At 47.9% G+C, this 5,000-nt stretch overlaps 1 protein-coding gene across 1 annotated transcript in view; it reads left to right on the top strand.

The window, feature by feature from the left end:
• The first annotated feature begins 358 nt into the window (after nucleotides 1-358).
• Nucleotides 359-5,000, top strand: part of LOC143301996 (uncharacterized) — a 36,208-nt gene continuing 31,566 nt past the window's right edge. The window contains exons 1-2 of the mRNA XM_076616480.1: nucleotides 359-557; nucleotides 791-1,236. Of these exons, the coding sequence (XP_076472595.1) occupies nucleotides 359-557; nucleotides 791-1,236 (645 nt within the window). The remainder of the gene's footprint in view (nucleotides 558-790; nucleotides 1,237-5,000) is intronic.

Raw genomic sequence — 5,000 nt, 5'->3', positions numbered from 1 at the left:
AGGAGGAGGATGGTCTTCATCTCCGAGTGACCTTGAGTCTCCCATTGCCAGCGAAACGGATCCTCTGGTTGGTGGTGGTAGTGGTGGTGAAAGTGAAGGGGTGGTGGGGGGTCTCTCTTGGCGTCCGGGACAGAGCGGTCAGCTGTCCCACAGCGTCAGCTCTCCCAGCCTAACCTCCTCCTCCCTCCCCCTCCCCCACATGCGCGCCATGAGGTCGTCGGAAGCGGACCAGGCCAAGCTGAGCGAGATCCATAGCATGCTGGACCTCTCTGTGTCGTCACAGGACACCCCCCACCCCTCCTCGTCCCTGGACCTCCCCCTCCTCCCCCACCACCCCCATCACCCCCTCTCCACCAGCATGCCGGATATCTACTCCAAGCTGGAACCTCACGACTCGCTTTCATCATCTTCTGGTTATTCTTCGTCTTCTTTACCTCGGAATTCCTCTCGCATCCCGGAGAAGTCTTCCAGGTCTTCTCCCGGATTTCCAGCTGCTGCGACTGTCGCTGTCATGAAGAACAGCCCGTCGCCCCTCCTCCCTGAGCTTTCTGCCCACGGTGAACCCTCGCGATCGACTGCGAGTTCTCGAGAACCCTCTGATGAACCCGCTGCTGTCTCAGGAGAAAATTCTCCTCCACAACAACAACCCGCTGACTCTAAACACCCGCTGACGGGAAAAGGTGCTCACAAATCATCTAAAACTCCGCTGCTGCTGCTGCTGCTGCTGCTGATGATGATGATGATGGTGATTCTTCCCTACCACCAAAGAATGGTCACCAGAAACAACCAGAATCTCAACTCACAACAACAACAACAACAACAACGAAAACCGTGGAGAAAAAGCAGCAGAAAGCGAAAAGACCTTCCGACGCAGAGCTGCAGCTGTCATTGTCCCCGACCAAGTCCCTACCACAGTCTGTGCAGCAGGGGGAGGAAAGCTTCCCCACGGAGGTGAAGAGGAGGTGTCTCTCCAGGCAGCCGTCCGTGGAGCTCCTTTACGAGATCAGCAACATCCCGGAGGACCTCTCTCTGTGTCACTGTGACCCGGTGTGCGAGACAGAGGTGGAGGTGAAGCACGTGCACCTCGCTCCGAAGGAAGAGGAGAAGAAGGAGGATAGGAGCAACAGCAGCCAGCAAGCGCAGTCACAGTCACAGTCACCGTCACGTGGTGACGCTGCTTCCCCGCCTCCTCAGGCGTTTCAGCCAATCAAAGTGCTAGGCGTCTTCAAGGTCAAGGTGAGTGGGTGGCGTTGAGTTGTAGTGGGTTGGGTTCTTTTTTAGTTTTTTTGTTGTTGTTGTTTTTCTTTTTTTTTCCGTTCTTTTTTTAGGGGGGCGGGGGGGGGGGGGGGGGGGTTATTGCGGTGTGGAGTATTCTCAGCCAATCAAAGTGCTAGGCGTTTACAAGGTGAAGGTGAGTGGCGCGTGAAGGGTTTTTTGTTGTTGTTGTTGTTGTTGTTTTGTTGGTTTTTTTTGGTTTGTTGTTGTTGTTGTTATTTTTTGGGGGGAGGCTGGGGGGCAGTTGGTGGAGGATATTGTCAGCCAATCAAAGTGCAAGGCGTCTTCTAGGACAAAGTGAGTTGTGCGTGGAGTTGAAGGTTAGTTTTGTTGTTGTTGTTGTTTGGCGGAGGAGAATATTATTTCTGTTTCGTCTCCTTTAAAAAGATCTACTTTATTCGTTTAGATTTTTACAGTATCTCTGTCTGTTTGTTCAGCTATCTTTGTCTCTGTGCGCGTGTGTTTGCCTACCTGTCTCTGTCTGTCAGTGTTTGTGTAACTGTTTGTCTGTCTGTCTGTCTGTCTCTTTCTTTCTCTGTCTTTCCATCTGAGGCAATACATGTACGGAAAACGTCCATCATCGGTCCAAATACTCATTAATCCCCCCCCCCCAAAAAAAAAGGTTTTATGAAGAAAAAAGCATAGATAAAAAGGAAGGGCTACATTTAGATGATCAATCTCGATATTGTGATTATATGATGTATAGGTTTTGATGTTCAGGCATGAAATGATTGTTTCATGATCTATATGTTCTTTGGTATGTGTTTGTATTGATATGATGTGTGTCGATGTTACGTGCGTAAATATTTATTATATGATTTACATGTACTTTTGTTTTCTGTGTACTGTCCAAACCTTGGAGACCCACTCCCCCCCCTAACCCCCCCTGCCCCCCCTAACCCCCCCTTCCCCCTGTCACATGTACTTTAAGCTAATGACAAAGTGCCAAAGTGTTGCAAATCTATTTATTAGATTATGTTGTTTCAATTCAGAGGGAGGAAGGGAGGGAGAGCATGCACATATACGACTACCCCTCTTTCTCTCTCTCAGTCTGTCTTGCTAAGATATGTAGATAATTTTTAGCGCCAGATTTTCTGACTGTTGTGTGTGTGTGTGTGTGTGTGTGTGTGTGTGTGTGTGTCTGTGTGTGTGTGTGTGTGTGTGTTTTATTTATTTATTTATTTATTTATTTTTTTCATTGTTTTTCTTCTTCTGTTGACACCAATGCAAAACAATACAACTCAATGCAGCACAACACAACACAATACAACTTGAAACAAAATCATTGCAACAAAATAAAACACAACACAGCACAACACAACACAATATATTGCAACACAACACAATACAACACAACACAACACAACTCAGCACAGCACGGCACAACACAGCACAACACAACACAGCACAGCACAATACATTACAACACAACACAATACATTATAACACAACACAACACAGCACAACACAACACAACACAACACAACACAACACAACACAACACAACAGCACAGCACAACACAGCACAATTCAATACAATTCATCTTTGTCCATCCGACTGGATTTTCGTCACACACGTATAAGCCCACTCGTGTGCATAAGAGCGAACGTGGGAGTTGCAGCCCACGAACGAAGAAGAAGAAGAAGAAGAAGAAGAAGAATTCTCACCCACTGTTGTTTAATATTAAGACTTTGTTAACAGAGAAGACACAATGTGTGAGAGGCCTGAACGTCTTGTTGTCTCAATATACTATGGTCGACAAACGTGTCAAAAGATGATCGGCAGCAATTAGATCCGGTTTTGGTTGAGGGAGGGAGGGAGGGAGGGAGGGAGGGAGGGAAGGGGTGTGGGGGGAAGGAGGGGAGAGGTAGAGCATAGGTTGAGGGAAGACTGGTTTGAGTGTGTGTGTGTGTGTGTGTGTGTGTGTGTGTGTGTGTGTGTGTGTGTGTGTGTGTGTGTTAGTGTGTGTGTGTGTGTGTGTGTGTGTGTGTGTGTGTGTGTGTGTGAGTTAGTGTGTGTGTGTGTGTGTGTGTGTGTGTGTGTGTGTGAGTTAGTGTGTGTGTGTGTGTGTGTGTGTGTGTGTGTGTGTGTGTGTGTGAGTTAGTGTGTGTGTGTGTGTGTGTGTGTGTGTTAGTGTGTGTGTGTGTGTGTGTGTGTGTGTGTGTGTGTGTGTGTGTGAGTTAGTGTGTGTGTGTGTGTGTGTGTTAGTGTGTGTGTGTGTGTGTGTGTGTGTGTGTGTGTGTGTGTGTGTGTGTGAGTTAGTGTGTGTGTGTGTGTGTGTTAGTGTGTGTGTTAGTGTGTGTGTGTGTGTGTGTGTGTGTGTGTGTGTGTGTGTGTGTGTGTGTGTGAGTTAGTGTGTGTGTGTGTGTGTGTGTGTGTGAGTTAGTGTGTGTGTGTGTGTGTGTGTTAGTGTGTGTGTGTGTGTGTGTGTGTGTGTGTGTGTGTTAGTGTGTGTGTGTGTGTGTGTGTGTGTGTGTGTGTGTGTGTGTGTGTACTCTCTCTCTCTTTATCGCCCTCTTCCTTCTCTGTCTCACTATCCCTTCTCTCTTTTGTCACTGTCTGTCTCTATACTATTTCATATATCTGTCTGTCTGACAGTTTGTTTGTCTGTCTGTCTGTCTGTCTCTGTCTGTCTCTCTCTGTGCATTCGTTGTGTTTTCTGCCCTTTTCTCTTTCTCTCCCAATGTCTCTCTCCGTCTCGTTCTCTCTATATCTGTCTCCGTCTGTCTGTCTGTCTGTCTCTCTCTCTCTTCTCTCTCTCTCTCGTTCTCCGTCTCCATGCCTCTCCCTCCCCATTCCTCTCTCTTCACCCCTCCCCCGCCCCTGACCCCACCACCCCACCGCCCTCAGTCTCTATCGCTGTCTCTCTCTCCCCCTCTCTCAACCAGTCAGCAACATATCATCTTCTTGTCTTGTCAGTTACCAATCCACCCCATAAAAGTGTCCACTGCAGGTGCCAAGTGCATTGCTCGGACGGAAGAGGCTATTATGGTCGTAACCCGCTACTGACAAGTGTTGTCGTATGGAACTGACCCAATGGCGTAGTTCGGTCAAACGTAGGCATTTTAGTCACGTGTAACTTGTCAGAAAGTTAGAACCAAGCAATGCAACTGGCACCTGCAGGAAGCGAAGTTCAGACTGGATATGATGCGCAGTTGTATTGGAAAGAAAAGTGTCTGTTTCTGTCTCTGTCTGTCTGTCTGTCTGTCTCTCTCCCTCTTTCTCTCTCTCTGTCTCTCTATCCCCCCCCTCTCTCTCTCCCTCTCCTCCTCCTCCTCCTCTCTCTCTCTCTCTCTCTCTCCGACGTTCGTTTGTTCGTTCTCTCTCTCTCTCCCCTCTCTCTCTTTCTCACTCTCTCTGTCTCTCTCCCCCTCTCTCTCCCTATCTCTTTCATGTGCGCACGCACGCACGCATACACACACCCACGCACACACGCGCGCGCACATGCACGTACATACCTTCACACACAGTAGACACATACGCACGGACACACACACACACACACACACACACACAAACACACATGCACGCTGACATACGCACAGATACACACATGCAAACAGACAGTGACACAGACACACACACATCTCTCTCTCTCTCTCTCTCTCTCTCTATATATATATATATATATATATGAGAACACCTAATGACTTAGTGTATGGAGAGACTGATAGGTACCCAATTTATATTAACTCTGCCATTAGATGCATTCGTTATTGGTTGA

This window comes from Babylonia areolata, chromosome 28 (assembly GCF_041734735.1).
Source record: "Babylonia areolata isolate BAREFJ2019XMU chromosome 28, ASM4173473v1, whole genome shotgun sequence".
In the NCBI taxonomy this organism is placed as follows: Eukaryota; Metazoa; Mollusca; class Gastropoda; order Neogastropoda; family Buccinidae; genus Babylonia; species Babylonia areolata.
Note: the sequence above shows the minus strand (reverse complement) of the source record. Positions and strands in the feature narration are given on the sequence as shown.